The sequence below is a fragment of the Canis lupus genome, chromosome 23 (genome assembly GCF_011100685.1).
Source record: "Canis lupus familiaris isolate Mischka breed German Shepherd chromosome 23, alternate assembly UU_Cfam_GSD_1.0, whole genome shotgun sequence".
Classification (NCBI taxonomy): Eukaryota; Metazoa; Chordata; class Mammalia; order Carnivora; family Canidae; genus Canis; species Canis lupus.
The window spans coordinates 24,365,942-24,383,446 of record NC_049244.1 but is presented as its reverse complement, the minus strand read 5'-3'; the positions used below and the strand labels follow the sequence as shown (position 1 = coordinate 24,383,446).

Below are 17,505 nucleotides of genomic sequence, written 5' to 3'. Positions count from 1 at the left end.
CTTGAGATGACAGTGATCAATAACACAAGGGAGACAGATGTTGTCTGTCTTGGATCTGTATGTAAATGTTACTCAGAAAGCATGGGGCAACTCCTAAAAGAACTTAAAAGTTAATGTTTGTTTCTTGTTCTCTGCAAGAATGTGAGTGCTGGAGGACTCAAATTTGCCCATCTACTTTGTCTGCAGAGTATGTTCATAGAGTACTGGCTAGCATGACACAAGATTTGGTTTTAAAAGAGAACCAGTACCAGAAGCACATTTCAGAAAGATTTGGACCATCAGAGTCTCTATTTCTGTGCCATTGTCAGAAAGAGCCAAAGGAATACAGAATCCTCCTTGATGCCAAGTACCACTAACTCCTTTGGTTCAAATGATTCCAGGGGTCTGCCATAATGCAGAATTTTTAGACCGGATACAGAGATGGTTGTCTTGAAGTATTTGAGGCCTCTGGAACGGGTTGCTTTGGATCTAATTTTTTGGAGCATGCCCTAGTCTATGATGTAGAAATCCTGGAGTTCGGAACAGTCAAGAAAGAATTCTCGGGACATCTTCAGGCAAAAGATTGTTTTATTAAAGCACAGAGACAGGACCTATGGGCAGAAAGAGCTGAATTCAGATTGTGATGGATGACTGACTATACACTTTCAAGTTGGGAGGGGGTTAGGGATAGCATAAACCTCCAAGGTCTTTTGAAAACAAGGTTTCCAGGACCCTGAGGGGGCAGGCCATTGTTAGGAAAAGGTCATTTATTACTGAAAACTTAGCCATGAGACCTTTCGGATATAAATCAGATATGTATATATTAGCTTGGAGAATGACTGTTAACATATCTTGGGGGGTAGGGATAAGGAAGTTTCCAAAGGAAATTCTGTATGTTAAAGAAGACTTACAGGATTCTGGAGGTCGGGGTAATGTTAAACTAAGATTTCTTTCTGCCCTTAGCAAAGTAATAATATTGAGGCAGCTGAGCTCCCAGAGGGAAGGTCACTCTACCCTTTTCAAGTACTTGTCGGGCGGGCACCTGAGTGGTTCAGCAGTGGTTCAGCGGCTGAGTGTCTACCTTCTGCCCAGGGCATGGTCTTGGAGTCCTGGGATCCGAGTCCCACATTGAGCTCCCTATATGGAGCCTGCTTCTCCCTCTGCCTGTGTCTCTGTGTGTGTGTGTCTCTCATGAATAAATAAATAAAACCTTAAAAAAAACAAAAACAAAGGACTTGTCAATAGATTGTAGGCAGTAAGGAAATTGAATTTGTTTCTTTTGCCTTTGTTTCCCACATCAGTCTACCTTCCATCATGATTCTCAAACATAGGTTATGTTGAGGTGTGCTAAATGGTATCCCCAGAGTCATAGAAAACAAATAGCACACCGTCCTGAAGTTTCAACAGTTAAAAAGTTGGCAGACTCATATTAAAACAAGTCAAAACTCCTCAAACATGAATATACAACACAGTAGAATATGCAGTTTTGATAGGTTTTTATTCATCATGGGGTTTCAAAAACAGTATTGAACTTAGATCTATGCCCCAAGATCCCTTAGAATACAAATTAATGGCTTCAGCCAATGGAGGGATATTTTAATGGAATAATTTTGTAAGAATTCTGATCTACACTGGCATGAGGTCAGAAACCTGATCTGTTAAATCGCAGCTACATTTCTTTGCCTCCTGGGAGGAGGCCTGTGCAAAATATTTTGGAACCAAGAAAGTCGCTGTCATAAAATACTGATTTTCTGGAGAAAATGAGGAAGTGACATGGAGGTTGCTAAGAGACTCAAACTGGCTTGGGAGATGTCATCAATGAACTTTGTTTTAAAGCTGAACTTGGTATTTTATTTATGTATTTGTGTATTTTATTTATGAGTTGATATATGTCAATGATTGGTTAATAAGTGATCTCTGTAGAGAAAAAACTATCAATTTGGGCTGTTGGCAGAACAGAAGAGGTAAACATTTTCTAGAATAACCCATTTTCTAGAATTAGCTTTAGACTATTTTCTAGAGTCATTTTTTCCAGAATTAACCCATTCCTGCTTGAAAACAGAGGACAAGTCACTTCTTTGCAGAAAGAATGCAGGATAGAGTAAACACAGAACCAGTTTTAATCCCCTTGGACCAGAATCTAAAGTTCTCCAGGCCTCAATGTTCTCATTAAAAAAATAATAATAAATAAATAAATTTAAAAAACCCCACAAAGATGAAAGGAGTTAGTTGTGGTTTGACTTTTGCCCTCTCTCCTTCTTTTCTTCTCTACCTTTCCATTTCTTCCACCATTCCCAGAGAGCCTGGGGAGCTGACAAGGAATAGTACAACTCCATTTGAACGGGAAAGTGGTGCCTGTGTATTAGGAAGTCAGAACAAAGGACCTGGGTCTCCCCCAACCCTGAGATTCCCTCTGATGATCTACACAGGCTTTTTGCTAAGGAAGCATTTAGAGAAAGAATCAACTGCCTAAACTGTAAACACATTTAGATCCTACTGTTTACTCCCGGTTCAAAAATGAATTTGCACAAAAGGATGACCTAGAAATAAGCAGGGAAAAGCTGTGTGGCATTTAGATGCATATCACATATACATAATTGATTCCTTAAAAGGTTAAATACGCTTAGCATATGTATGGATAGTGATATACCCATGATGGGTTCATAATCATTATGGCAATGGCTTTGTTTTACATAATTCTAAAGTAAATGTCGTGTTTCTTTGGAGATTCCAGGACTGGTATTCAGAAAAGCATATGTTTCCAAGTAGATAGCAGGGTAAGAGGAGGTACTCTTTCCCAAACAGAAGGACTATTCTTGTAACAAGTACACTAAGCTTTATGAGGCACAGGAGACTGCCACTAAATTCTCTTTGGAATTGAAATGCAATTACATATCGAGGACAAATGCTAAATATAAACAGAAAGGCCAAATACATGATTTTTTTTTTGCTTTGTTTTTGCAGTATATTTGCAGGAAGAATTAAATACCCCAAACAGAGTATAATCCTTTTTTTTGTTTGTTTATTTTTTTATTGGAGTTCTATTTGCCAACACATAGCATAACACCCAGTGCTCATCCCATCAAGTGCCCCCCTCAGTGCCAGTCCCCCAGTCACCCCATCCCCCAGCCCACCTCCCCTTCCATTACCCCTAGTTCGTTTCCCCGAGTTAGGAGTCTTTTTCTTCTCCCTTCCCTTATATTCCCTTTCACTGTTATTTATATTCCCCAAATGAATGAGAACATACACTGTTTGTCCTTCTCCAATTGACTTACTTCACTCAGCATAAAACCCTCCAGTTCCATCCACGTTGAAGCAAATGGTGGGTATTTGTCGTTTCTAATGGCTGAGTAATATTCCATTGTATACATAAACCACATCTTTATCCATTCATCTTTCGATGGACACCGAGGCTCCTTCCACAGTTTGGCTATTGTGGACATTGCTGCTAGAAACATCGGGGTGCAGGTGTCCCGGCGTTTCATTGCATCTGAATCTTTGGGGTAAATCCCCAACAGTGCAATTGCTGGGTCGTAGGGCAGGTCTATTTTTAACTCTTTGAGGAACATCCACACAGTTTTCCAGAGTGGCTGCACCAGTTCACATTCCCACCAACAGTGCAAGAGGGTTCCCCTTTCTCCACATCCTCTCCAACATTTGTGGTTTCCTGCCTTGTTAATTTTCCCCATTCTCACTGGTGTGAGGTGGTATCTCATTGTGGTTTTGATTTGTATTTCCCTGATGGCAAGTGATGTGGACCATTTCCTCATGTGCTTGTTGGCCATGTCTATGTCTTCGTCTGTGAGATTTCTGTTCATGTCTTTTGCCCATTTCATGATTGGATTGTTTATTTCTTTGCTCTTGAGTTTAATAAGTTCTTTATAGATCTTCGATACTAGCCCTTTATCTGATATGTCATTTGCAAATATCTTTTCCCATTCTGTAGGTTGTCTTTTAGTTTTATTGACTTTCTTTTGCTGTGCAGAAGCTTTTTATCTTGAAGTCTCAATAGTTCATTTTTGCTTTTGTTTCTTTTGCCTTCGTGGATGTATCTTGCAAGAAGTTACTGTGGCCGAGTTCAAAAAGGGTGTTGCCTGTGTTCTCCTCTAGGATTTCGATGGAACCTTGTCTCACATTTAGATCTTTCTTCCATTTTGAGTTTATCTTTGTGTATGGTGTAAGAGAATGGTCTAGTTTTATTCTTCTGGATGTGGCTGTCCAATTTTCCCAGCACCATTTATTGAAGAGACTGTCCTTTGTCCAGTGGATAGTCTTTCCTGCTTTGTCAAATACTAGTGGACCATAGAGTTGAAGGCCCATTTCTGGGTTCTCTATTCTGTTTCATTGATCTATGTGTCTGTTTTTGTGTCAGTATCACACTGTCTTAATGATCACAGCTTTGTAGTACAACCTGAAGTCTGGCATTGTGATGCCCCAGCTCTGGTTTTCTTTTTCAATATTCCCCTGGCTATTCGGGGTCTTTTCTGATTCCACACAAATCTCTTTTTTAAATATTTTATTTATTTATTCATGAGATACAGAGAGAGAGAGAGAGGCAGGGACACAGATAGAGGGAGAAGGAGGCTTCACACAGGGAGCCTGATGTGGGACTTGATCCTGGGACTCCAGGATCATGACCTGGGCTGAAGGCAGCACTAAACTGCTAAGCCATCCAGGGATCCCCAATTCCATACAAATCTTAACATGATTTATTCCAACTCTCTGAAGAAAGTCCATGGTATTTTGATAGGGATTGCACTGAATGTGTAAATTGCCCTGGGTAACATTGACATTTTCACAATATTAATTCTGCCAATCCATGAGCATGGAATATTTTTCCATCTCTTTGTGTCTTCCTCAATTTCTTTCAGAAGTGTTCTGTAGTTTTTAGGGTATAGATCCTTTACCTCTTTGGTTAGGTTTATTCCTAGGTATCTTATGCTTTTAGGGTGCAATTGTAAATGGGATTGACTCCTTAATTTCTCTTTCCACAGTCTCATAGTTAGTGTATAGAAATGCCACTGATTTCTGTGCATTGATTTTGTATCGTGCCACACTGCCAAATTGCTGTAAGAGTTCTAGCAATCTTGGGGTGGAGTCTTTTGGGTTTTCTATATATAGTATCATGTCATCTGTGAAGAGGAAGAGTTTGACTTCTTCTCTGCCTATTTGAATGCCTTTTATTTTTGTTGTCTGTCTCAGCAAGAGGCTAGGACTTCTAGTACTATGTTGAATAGCAGTGATGAGAGTGGACATCCCTGTTGTGCTCCTGATCTTAGGGGAAAGGCTCCCAGTATTTCCCCATTGAGAATGATATTTACTGTGTGCTTTGCATAGATGGCTTTTAAGATGCTGAGGAATGTTCCTTCTATCCCTACATTTTGAAGAGTTTTGATCAGGAATGGATGCTGTATTTTGTCAAATGCTTTCTCTGCATCTGTTGAGAGGATCATATGGTTCTTATTTTTTCTCTTCTTGATATGATCTATCATGTTGATTATTTTACAAGTGTTGAGCCACCCTTGCATCCCAGGGATAAATCCCACTTGGTCATGATGAATAATCTTCTTAATATACCATTGGATCCTATTGGCTAGTATCTTGTTGAGAATTTTTGCATCTGTGTTCATCAGGGATATTGGTCTATAATTCTCCTTTTTGGTGGGGTCTTTGTCTGGTTTTGGAATTAAGGTGATGCTGGTCTCATAAAATGAGTTGGGAAGTATTCCATCCCTTTCTATATTTCAGAACAGCTTTAGTAGAATAGGTATTATTTCTTCTTTAAATGTTTGATAGGATTCCCCTGGGAAGCCATCTGGCCCTGGACTTTTGTGTCTTGGGAGGTTTTTGATGACTGCTTCAATTTCCTCCCTGGTTATAGGCCTGTTCAGGTTGTCTGCTTCTTCCTGTTCCAGTTTTGGTAGTTTGTGGTTTTCCAGATATGTGTCCATTTCTTCTAGATTGCCTAATTTATTGACGTATAGCTGCTCATAATATGTTTTTAAAATCATTTGTATTTCCTTGGTATTGGTTGTGATCTCTCCTTTTTCATTAATGATTTTATTAATTAAAGTCTTTCCTCTTTCGTTTTTAATAAGGCTGGCTAATGGTTTATCTATCTTATTAATTCTTTCAAAGAACCAACTCCTGGTTTTGTTGATCTAAATTCTCTTTGGAATTGAAATGCAATTACATATCGAGGTTGAATAGCAGTGATGAGAGTTGATCTGTTCTCCAGTTCTTCTGGTTTCTATTTCTTTGAGTTCTGCTCGAATCTTTATTAACTCTCCTCTTCTGCTTGGTGTAGGTTTTACTTGCTGTTCTTTCTCCAGTTCCTTTAGGTGCAAGGTTAGCTTGTGTATTTGAGTTTTTTCCAATTTTTTGAGGGATGCTTGTATTGCAATGTATTTCCCTCTTAGGACTGCTTTTGCTGTATCCCAAAGATTTTGGACGATTGTATCTTCATTCTCATTAGTTTCCATTAATCTTTTTGATTCTTCTCTAGTATCCTGGTTTACCCTTTCATCTTTTAGCAGGATGCTCTCTAACCTCCACGTGTTTGAGTTTCTTCCAAATTTCTTCTTGTGATTGAGTTCAAGTTTCAAAGCATTTATCATCTGAAAATATGCAGGACAATCCCAATCTTTTGATATCCGTTGAGACCTGATTTGTGACCCAGTATGTGGTCTATTCTGGAGAAAGTCCATGTGCACTTGAGAAGAATGTGTATTCAGTTGCGTTTGGATGTAAAGTTTTGTAAATATCTGTGAAATCCATCTGGTCCAGTGTATCATTTAAAGCTCTTATTTCTTTGGAGATGTTGTGCTTAAATCTGTCATTTGCAGAAAGTTCAGTGTTGAGGTCTCCCAGTATTAGTGTATTATTATCTAAGTGTGTCTTTACTTTGGTTATTAATTGACTGATATACTTGGCAGCTCCCATATTAGGGGCATAAACATTCATGATTGTTAGGTCCTCTTGTTGGATAGATCCTTTAAGTTTGATATAGTATCCCTCTTCATCTATTACTACAGTCTTTGGGGTAAACTTTAATTTATATGATATGAGGATTGTTACCCCTGCTTTCTTTTGAGGACCATTTGAATGGTAAATGGTTCTCCAACCTTTCATTTTCAGACTGGAGGTGTCCTTAGGTCTAAAATGAGTCTCTTGTAGACAGCAAATAGATGGGTCTTGCCTTTATCCAGTCTGAAACCCTGCACCTTTTGATGGGATCAAGCCCATTCACGTTCAGAGTTACTATTGAAAGATATGAATTTAGTGTCATCATAATACCTATTCAGGCCCTGTTTTTGTGGGTTATTTCTTTGGGCTTCCTCTTTCTTTTACAGAGTCCCCCTTAATATTTCTTGCAGAGCTGGTTTGGTGGTCACATATTCTTTCAGTTTCTGACTATCTTGGAAGCTCTTTATCTCTCCTTCTATTCTGAATGAGAGCCTTACTGGATAAAGTGTTCTTGGCTGTATGTTCTTCTCATTTAAGATCCTGAATATATTCTGCCAGCCCTTTCTGGCCTGCCAGGTCTCTGTGGAGAAGTCTGCTGTTAATCTAATATTTCTCCCCATATAACTTAGGGATTTCTTGTCTCTTGCTGCTTTAAGGATCTTCTCTTTATCTTTGGAATTTGCAAGTTTCACTATTAAATGTCAAGGTGTTGAATGGTTTTTATTGATTTTAGAGGGGGATCTCTTTATCTCCTGGATCTGAATGTCTGTTTCCCTCCCCAAATTAGGGAAGTTCTCAGGTATGATTTGTTCAAATATGCTTTCTGGTCTTCTGTCCTTCTCGGCACCCTCTGGAACCCCAATTATATGTAGATTTTTTCCATCTGAGGCTGTCATTTATTTCTCTTAACCTTTCCTCATGGTCTTTTAATTGTTTTTCTCCTTTTTCCTCAGCTTCCTTCCTTGCCATCAACTTGTCTTCTATGTTACTCACTCTTTCTTCTACCTCATTAACCCTCATCGTTAGGACCTCCATTTTGGATTGCATCTCATTTGATTTTTAATTTCTGCCTGATTACATCTCAATTCTGCAGTCATGAAGTCTCTTGAATCCTTTATGCTTTTTTCTAGCGCCACCAGTAGCTTTATAATTGTGCTTCTGAATTAGCTTTCTGACATCGAATTATAATCCAAATTCTATAACTCTGTGGCAGAGAGTACTGTTTCTGATTCTTTATTTTGTGGTGAATTCTTCTTTCTAGTCATTTTGCTCAGTGCAGGGTGGCTGTATGAGCAGGCTGCATCAAGAATATCAATCAAGACCTAAGTAAATTTCACCCTAGATGATTCTGCCGAGGTCAGAGACCAGAAATTGAAAACAACGATCAGGACAAAATAAAACAAAAGGACCACTAAAGAGAAAAACAAATTGTAAAACAAAGTAGTACAAAATAAAAGGCCAGGAATCCTAAAGAAGAAAAAAAAAAAAAAAGAAAAGAAAAGAAAAAAGAAAAAAAAAAGGCGAAGGAAAAAAGGGGGGACTGGGAGATGGTGGTGGTGAAGAAGTTGTAGTGGAGGGAAAATGTAGTCTACCTGAGGGTTTCTAGAGGGTAATCCTCTTGTTTCTGAGTATATTAAGTTCTGTAACTTAGAAGATGCTTAGTTCCAAATTTATATATACCAGAAACACTTGTAGAGGGCTCCAACATTGACCCCCAAAACATAAATGAGATAAAAGAGGGGGGCAGAATGGGAATGAGGAATCTCACGGAATGGCATACCACTTGGTTCTGGGTGCATACTGGTCATGTTTTAGAAGGTATTAACTTATGCCATTGTAGAAATAAATGAGACAAAAAAAACAAAAAACACAAAACAACAACAACAAAAACATATCTTGTATATCTCCCCAAATTAAGTTGAGTATGTTGAAGGGAATCTAGAAGTGGAAAATATATCTAGGACCTGTAATTGTAGAAATATCAAAGTCAAAAAGGAAGAATCTTTTACGAATCTTAAAAATGAAGAGGTGGTAAAATACTATAGTTAAGGTGGGAAAAGAGAAAAAAATTGGAAATTTACAGCCTGATATAAAAATGAGTTGTACTGGAAAAAAGAAGGGAAAAAAAGGAGGGGTACCCTCTGGTTCTATATACCATAAATCCCTCTGGCTTCCCCTGGTGCTTTCCAGTGCTGCTCCGTCAAGCACATGCCCTCCCCTGTCCTTCCAGCTGGTCTTCTGGGGGAGGGGCTGCTGTGCTGGTTCTCAGGTGTGAGCACCTGGGGGAGCTGCCTGCCCCCTGCCAGGTTCTGGGCTCAGGTGAGCTGTTTATCCTGTGAGGCCCCTGATCCCTGATAGTCCCGTCAGTCCCAGGCACAGGGTGACACCAGGAGGAACAATCCCACTGGCGGGGCCAGGTCTCCAGCCCTGGAGTCGGCTCCCGCAGTAACTACCGCAGCTCCCAGTGGGCACTGGCCTAGATGCTCCCGGGGCAGGGGGCGCTGACCTGCACGGCTCGGGGGCGCCCTGTGGCAGGACCGTCCTCGCTGTCCTGTGCCCTCCCTGCCTCCGCCCCTCCCGAGGGGACCGCAGGATCCTGGGCTGTGTCCCCCGACGCCCTGGGATCCGGGGCCTGCGCCACTGGAATAGCGCCCCCGGGGGGGTGTTCCCGAAGGCATCAGGGCGCAGCCCCCTCCGCCCGGAGCCCCCGCCTGACCCACCGGCTTCTCCCGAGGCCCCGCCGGGCGCTCCAGCCCTTTACCGAGATCCGACCGGGTGTGTGGGGCGCTCCCCCCGGCGCCCTCCTCTGCCAGTGACCCCGGGATCCTGGAGGCCCCGCTGCCCTCCTGCGGCTCTGCCCGGGTTCCCTGCTCAGCGCCTCTCCCTCCGGAAGGGTCCAGTGCGGATTCTCAAAGTACCTGCTTCTCCCGGGGGCTCTCCTGTCCCGAGGCTCTTGCCACCTCCTCGTAGGGGCCCCTCCCCCACTTGATTCTTTTTTATATTTTTCCTGCCTTCCCACTTTGTTAGAAGTGAAAATCCTTCCCTCTGTAGTGTTCCAGCTGTTCTCTCTTTAAATCTCAGGTCGAATTCGTAGGTTTTCAGGATGATTTGAAAGTTATCTACGTAAGTTGGTGGGGCCAGGTGCCTTGGGGACCCTACTCCTCCACCATCTGTCCCCGCCCCACAACACAGTATAATCCTTAATTGAACACACAGTTTAGGCAATTTGGTGAGTCCTTTAGAAGCTTTTTTCAAAAGCTTATTGTAGCTCCAGAAGGGCTGGTCTCTTCTTATGTAAACAATTATAAGGACGCTAAGGAAATTGATGAAAGAACCAAGTCACTAAGAACTATGTAGAAGGAAATACTGTAATGTATGCCATAAAATCGGGGGGAAATAGGCAATTTGTTGTGTAAAGATACATATGTAAGTGGTAAAATATGAATGGGAATGGTTATTACAAAAATTCAAGCTTTGGGTTTCTTCTCTGGGGAAGGAGGGAAATACAATCTGTGTGGTGCACAGAGGGAGTTTTGCTGGATGTATGATCTATGGTGGGTATTTATTGTTGATGTTAAATATTGTTATACAGTTTTTTTAGGTAAGTTATATTTCTTCAGTTTTGAGAATGGAAAAGGCAAAATAATGGTGAAGAAAAGCACAAATTAAGTTAGTTGGAAAACAATTTAAGATAGTAATAATGATAAGGGTAAACGTATTGATCTTAGGTTGATCGAAGTATCTTCATATTGTAGTTTTGAGGGGGGAGGGCAAAGGGAGAGAGAGAACCCCAAGCAGGCTCCACTCCCTGTGCAAAGCCCCCCTGCTCTCAGGATCCTGAGCCCAAATCAAGAGTCTGATGCTCAACTGACTGAACCACTTAGACCTAACCCGTTCATATGGTATTTTTTAAAAATTTAAATACGTGCTATGTACAAGCCACAACTAAAATAGATCCCCAGAAGGAAGGGTTGAAAGTAGTAAGATAAGAAATATACCAGATAAATACTAACAAAAGAAAACTATTGTAGTCCTTTAAATAATGGGAAAACTGGACCTTAGGACCAAATGTGGTGTCGTTTATTTCCTATCTCCAATGGCTGCTCTCTATCCTGAGCCTATTCCATCCTGGCATCTGCTTCTGACCTTCCAGGACTTTTGGTTGATCATCTCCACCTATTTCTGTCTTACTCCACATTAACCATTTTCAAAGCTCAGAATCTTTAATCTCTCAACTCTAGTAGTGCATATCATCTGTGTACCATTCATTTGGTACCTATCATTAGCTGTGTTTTAGTGTTATTGATATTCATGCATTTCTTTAATTAAATTGTAGTAATCTAGAGCTAGAGACTATACCTTCTTCATCTTTTATCACCCACCATCATCTCCCCATAGGTCCTGCCATATGGTAGAATCAAGTCACCTGACATATAGTAGAAAGTCAATAAACATGTCAATAGTCGACTAAAAAATGGCTTCTGAAAATGCATTAAAAGCTCTTTCAGGATGCTTGAGTACTTTGCCAATGCTATGTATTTACATTTTCTAAGCAATCTCTCAGCCAAAGTTTTAGAATGGGAAGAGGAAAAGACACTATGGTTAGAGAGTGATCCATAGTTGTGCGGAGCTATGGGTGAAGACCATTAGCCAGTAGGAGGGTGCCCACCTCTGGACCTAGCTGGGAAACTCTGGCAGGCTCATTACTGATTCCTCAAGCGCAGAGACTGCATCCAGTAAACTTTTTGTCTCTACACCTGGAACAAAGTCCGACATGTAGTACACAGTTAATAAATGCTTCTGCAAAGTGTGGCAGAATTAAATATTAGTCTCAGATAATTTAATTCTTCCTGTGGCTTCAAAACAACATGCTGTCAAAGGCTTCCCAGTGTAGGACTTTAGCTCTGGCTCTTTTTCCCCAGGGAGGGTAGACAAGCCAGCCCAGCTGAGGCAGGATGCAGATGTTAGCACTAGAATTGGTGCTCTGGGCTAAGGGCTGATTGGAGCAAAGTGGGTAGAATGGATTTGGTTCTCATAGCGGATAGTGGGCTATGGAAACATGAAACAGATGTTTAAAAATATGATGAGGAAGCCCATGGAAGAGCTCTTCACTGTTTGTGTTATTGACCAATGAGAAATAGCTGGAATTCCTTCTTGCTCAAGATAGGCTGTCTGCTGGAAACATTTTTAAAACATTCTGGTTTTTGAATATGCAATATATAAAGCATGTAGTATAACTTTAAAAGTGTATGGTAGGTGTATGGTAAAAATAAGTGTGCCTACCACCTTTGCCCAATGTTGTTCTCTCTAAAGATATCTACAGTTGCCAAGGTATTCCACTTATTTTTGGGTACACACAAGCATTTCATATTTGGATATACATATATATGTTTATATGTGTTTATATATTTTCAGACAAATAGTTCATCTAATAACATATTATATTGAATCTTGATTTTTTCATCTAACAACCACTGTGGTTCTTTGTATTTTTACTTGTGTTATTTTTAAAAATACTAGCCTCTAATATTGTCTAATATATTGTCCAACATTTGCTTTGTGAAAGAATGAATGAATGATATAATAATAATCTCTAATTCATTCTGAACCTAAAAGTCACCTACCAGCAGATTTTGTAAATGCCTTCTCTTACAGCCCATCCCAATATGTGTCTTTTTGCTTATAAATATATTCAAACCTCAAAATTAATCTCAAAAAGATTCATCCTATAGGAACCTTCCCTAAATATTGCCTTTCACACTGTCTTGTAGAGGTTATCTCCAAGCACTTAATGCTCTGCTATTTTTGATTGTCCTCTGATTCTTATTTGTTAACATAATGACCATAAAGATGTGAATAATACTCAACAATTTTTGTTGAATACTTATTTGTGCCACAGACTTCACAAAGCACATTATGTACATTTCTCATTAATTCCTATGACACACCTTTCTCTCCCCTTAGTGAGAAAATTCCATGTTGTGGTCCTTGGTCAATTCTAGGGTCCCTGTATAACCTCCCACCTGCCATAGCACTAAAACCCTTTCTCCTACTTTTTATTACCGTTCCTGCCTTCCCTTTCTTACTGTTTCTTTATTTCCTACTGTCTTACTTCCTGAAATCACTTGCCAAGTAAATGTCTTACACTCGAATCCTCATTTGGGGTCTGCTTTTAGAGAAATCAAACCTAAGGAAACTGAAGTATAGTGTGTGAATAACTTGTTCAAGTTTATGTATATACATCAAGCAGGAGATTCAGGGCTTGAGCCCAAAATTATGCCCAATAGTGCCTACCTGACTGCCAACTAGATAGTTAAGTGCTTTGAAGCAGGCCAATGAAAACTGTATTCCCTCTGTAGTGTGTTTCAAAATGCAAGCCAGAATCAGAGCTTAATACATATTTCTGCTGGTCAGTGTTTTAGACTGTCTTTTTCTCACCCCAGCACATCAGGACATGCGTTTTAGGCACTGTTAGCTAAACACATGTGCTCATAATTTCTCCTGAAACTATGATTTTAAAAAAGAGTTCCTCATGCTCATGTAGTGCCTGAGTGTCTTCTTGTTGTTCTACAGATAGCAACTTCATCCTTGCGAATGCCCAGGTGGCTAAGGGGTTCCCCATAGTCTACTGTTCTGATGGCTTCTGTGAGCTCGCTGGATTCGCCCGGACTGAAGTCATGCAGAAGAGTTGCAGCTGCAAATTCTTATTTGGAGTTGAAACCAATGAGCAGCTGATGCTTCAAATAGAAAAGTCATTGGAGGAGAAAACAGAATTCAAAGGAGAAATTATGTTCTACAAGAAGAACGGTGAGTGGCTTTCCTAGACTGGTGCTCATTGGGCAGTTGGGAAGGATCACCTGCTTTCAACTCAGTAATTACTCCATAACTCACATTCAAGCTTACTGGCATTTCCCATAAATATACACTGTTATTGAAGTTCCACAAACGACTCGGGCAATAGTCATGTTTTAGCCATTAGCAGCATAAACTGCTTGAAAATTTAGCATTAGAATTATAACTGTTCAATGTTATATATTAACTAAATGACTATATGTTAAAGTGAAGTGTCTTATAATTTCACTAGGTCATTCTTAAAATACATATTAGATATGATAGTTGTTAATATATTATTAATAGATGATCTTATCCAGGGATATTCTCCAAATTACGTGCCTTTAAGAACCACGTCTGAACCACAGTCATTAAGACAGAAATCCGAGTGTTCACTGGCAGAAGAGGAAGTTAATGTAAAGGACAGCATAGGCATTTTCTCTTCCAGTTCCTTGGCCACGGAGCCTTTCTCACTACTTTTTAAAAGACAAAATAAGAGGCACGTGGTGTACCTCAGAGTAGGAATAAATTTGCCTAGACTCAAAATTGCTGCTGAGGAAAGTGTTTTCCTGTGGCTGGTTTTGTGTCTCTTTTCTAAATAAAAGAAGATATAGGGACCGGTATGGTATCTGCAGTGCTTGGGTCTGAAGTAGGAATTGGTTTCTTTACCTCATGGGTCCTGGTAGTTTGGATGAATCCAAGAGGCATGATCCTGGGGAAATGCCAACTCAAAATTAGAACAGATTGGGGCACCTGGGTGACTCAGTGGTTGAGCATCTGCCTTTGGCTCAGGTCATGATCCCTCTTCCTATGTCTCTGCCTCTCTCTCTGTGTCTCTCATGAATAAATAAATTAAATCTTTTTTAAAAAAAGAGAACAGATTGTCATTTTCCAATTTCTAAAATTCTTTTTCTTTAATAGTTTTCCCTGAAATAACATCGCTGTCGAGATTTATTTCCATGCAGGGCTACCAAGCTAGAGAATAGACTTCCTCACCTCTTTTGAAGTTGGGCTGGGTGTGACAAAATTTTGGGCCAGTGATATGCAAAAGAATGATTTATGTAACTTTTAGGAAAAATGCCTAAAAAATAGAATTGTTTGTCATCTAATTTTTCTTCTCCCTTCCCATAATATTATGGACTGTATTGTGTGTCCTCAAAATTCATATGTTGAAGCTCTAACCCCACTGTGACTGCATTTGGAGAGAGGGCCTTTAGAGAGGTGATTAGAGTTAAATGAGATCATAAGGGTGGGGCCCACATCCAAATGACTAGTGTCCTTATAAGAAGAAGAGATACCAACGATACAGGCACATGGATGAAAGGTTATGTAAGTACAGGATGAGAGAGGCCTCAAGATAAAACAGCCCTGTCAGCACCCTGATCTTCATTTGCAGCCTCCAGAACGATGAGAAAATAAATTTCTCTTACTGGAATCATTTCATTTTGGGGTCTTTTTGTTACAAAATCTAAATTGCATTCTAACTCTGGGTTTCTCAGCTTTGGCACTGTTGATTTTTTGGGTTGGTAAATTTGTTGTGGGAGGCTATCCTGTACATTGCTGATGATTAGCAGCATTTCAAGCCTCTATATTTTGCTCTCAGCACTTAGTATTGGGGTCACCGTCAGGAAGAGGTATAGCGTCCTGAACATGGGAACCTCATCTTCTTTTATAACTTATTTGTCTTTGGAGGACAGTCTTTGATCATGTGAATTTTGGATACATGGTAGTCATGAATTATTGGAAAGTACCATTCTAGGAGGAACAGAATATCCAGTGCTTTGGTATTAGGAACATAGTTCAGACCTTTGTGTCCTTCCCAGTGTCAATAGATAAGGCCTGTGTAGCAAATATGATAAAATAAAAGGACTCCAGCTCTGTGTAATTATACCGCAATCACCGAAGAGAGCCTGAGATAGAAGAAAATAGGAGATGCCATGGAGAATGCAGACTGGTCAGGAGTGATAAAACCACCATCTGGTGGAACAAAGAGAAAAGGGATATTTGTCTAAATTATCCGCTGACTGCAGATTTGTCCTTCTCAAGATAGGTCCCTTGTATAGGTAACTCCAGATCCATCTGAACGTCTTCCTTTTTAAGCCAGCTCAAAATATCTAAATGTGGCAGCACTGAGAAAGGTTTAGGCCAAGGGGCAGAATCTAGATGGGAAGCCCAAAGGATGGAAACTTTAGAGGCCAGAAAGGTAGAAAATACGGAGTACAGTGTGGGAGTCAACACCCAAAAGAATTTCCTGAGCCCAGGATTTTATAAGATGTCTATAGCCTTGGACCTCCTTGGGTGGAAATGATTAAAGGCACCAGTCTGCTGTAACCCAATCAATATGGAGAATTGTCTGACATTTTGAGCCAATAAATTGATCCAATTATAAGTGATTGAAAATTGCTCCCTTCCCTCTGATAATCATGCTGTATGTTAGCTAGTTTTGTAAATATCTCTCTCCACATACAATGGTGAACCTTTGAAGCACAACCAATACATGAGTTGTTTCAACATGTCCAGCAGGTAGAGCTTGAGTTTAGAGCAGGGTCCGTCAGACAGTTAGTTCGCAGGAAATGTTTGCTGAATGGAATTGAAAGTGATCATTAGAGGGACTTATGGATACTTCAGAGGATGTCTGGATTTCTGATTTTTAAAACAAAGCTTATGCCCTCAACAGTCCTCCTTCTCGCCTTCATTTGGCTATTATTGATAATGCTGCTATAAATATCAAAGTCCATATACCCCTTCAATCTGTATTTTTGTATCTTTTGGGTAAATACCTAGTAATGTGATGCCTGGATCATAAGATAGTTCTATTTTTCACTTTTTGAGGAAACTCCACACTGTTTTCCAGAGTGACTGCACCAGTTTGCATTACACCAACAGTGCAAGAGGGTTCCCCTTTCTCTGCATCCTCACTAATACCTGTTGTTTCTTGTGTTGTTAATATTGTTAATTTTAGCCATCCTGAGAGGTGTGAGGTGGTAGGTATCTCATTGTGGTTTTGATTTCTATTTCCTGATGATGAGTGATATTGGGAATCTTTTCATGTATCTGTTAACCATTTGGATGTCTTTTTTGGAAAAGTGTCTATTGATGTCTTCTGTCTATCCTAAAACAATTTTAAAAGAGAGATACTCTTACATTGTCATATTACAGATGAAAAGGCCAATATAAAGAAAGAATAAGATTTTAAAAATTAAGTAATAATTAGGAAGACAGTTTCACAGATAAACATAATATAAATCTACATTTGGTATGCTATGGTGAGCATAGCAAAATGTGTATAATTGTCAAATCAGTATATATTTGAAACTAATATAACATTTTATTTCAATTATACTTCAATAAGATCATCTATTTTCAAAAAATAAAGCAATTGCATAATTACCATAAAAAAGTAATCACTGATTTATAAATTTGTTCAGTATTGTGTTGTCACATTGTGTATGATTGTATTAAGAATCCCATTTATTTCAAGTAAAGCACCTACATACAATTCACACATAAAAAAATACAATGCAGACTTTTGTCTAAAATGGCGATAATATTTTACACTTTCATGTTTAGTAGTTAACAGTTCTCATTACTTATCCTCCCTCTAGATAGTCAAGGGTCTACCTATATCAGAAATGAGTACCATTAAGATGCCTTTTCAAAAAGCAGTCTCCTCCACTTCTGTTGATATCAAAAGGCATTAACTAGGGCTATTCTAGGCAAACAGATGTA

The 17,505-nt window shown here is 39.7% G+C and overlaps 1 protein-coding gene across 1 annotated transcript in view; it reads left to right on the top strand.

The window, feature by feature from the left end:
* KCNH8 (potassium voltage-gated channel subfamily H member 8) overlaps positions 1-17,505 on the top strand; it is a 366,249-nt gene that overhangs the window by 114,199 nt on the left and 234,545 nt on the right. Inside the window, exon 2 of the mRNA XM_038570738.1 lies at positions 13,519-13,752. Within this exon, the coding sequence (XP_038426666.1) occupies positions 13,519-13,752 (234 nt within the window). The remainder of the gene's footprint in view (positions 1-13,518; positions 13,753-17,505) is intronic.